Below are 558 nucleotides of genomic sequence, written 5' to 3' on the forward strand. Positions count from 1 at the left end.
TATATATATATATATATATATATATATATATATATATATATATATATATATATATATAAATAGAAGAAGAATCCTCACAGCCCCATCCATGCCTACAGGGCCACAGGGGGGGCTTGTGCTCGAAGCAACAGCAAATGTATGTATGCATCCCGCAGGGTTTGTGTTGTTGTATGAGGTGCAGCAGCGCATGCATACAGTGCAGCCCCATCTGTTCACCTGCAGTGGCTTCTGCATACTGCGTTTGCAGTTGCTGTAAGAAAGCTGCTGCTGCTGCTGCTGCTGCTGCTGCTGCTGCTTCAGCCCCGGGCGCAGCAGCAAACTCCCAGGCAGCAAAGTCATTCAGAAATGAGGCAATCAGCTGCCGGTTGCGCTCGAAGTTTAGCAGCGCTTCCTGTGCAGCAACCAGCACACAAACCCTAAACCCTAAACCCTAAACCCTAAACCCTAAACCCTAGAGTTTCACAATACATACATACTCGTTGTTTCTTTCTGCTGCTCATATTCTACTTGCTGCTGCCTCGCATTGTAGCTGCTACTCACACACACTCGGCCCGTGCT

At 47.1% G+C, this 558-nt stretch overlaps 1 protein-coding gene across 1 annotated transcript in view; it reads right to left on the bottom strand.

Moving 5' to 3' along the window:
* The window catches only part of EMH_0053130 (uncharacterized protein), a gene marked incomplete at both ends in the record, with an annotated part of 4,194 nt that overhangs the window by 1,755 nt on the left and 1,881 nt on the right, over positions 1–558 (bottom strand). Inside the window, one exon of the mRNA XM_013500342.1 lies at positions 217–391. Coding sequence (XP_013355796.1) covers positions 217–391 — 175 coding nt within the window. The remainder of the gene's footprint in view (positions 1–216; positions 392–558) is intronic.

This window comes from Eimeria mitis, genomic scaffold (genome assembly GCF_000499745.2).
Source record: "Eimeria mitis Houghton genomic scaffold, Emh_scaff53, whole genome shotgun sequence".
Taxonomy (NCBI): domain Eukaryota; phylum Apicomplexa; class Conoidasida; order Eucoccidiorida; family Eimeriidae; genus Eimeria; species Eimeria mitis.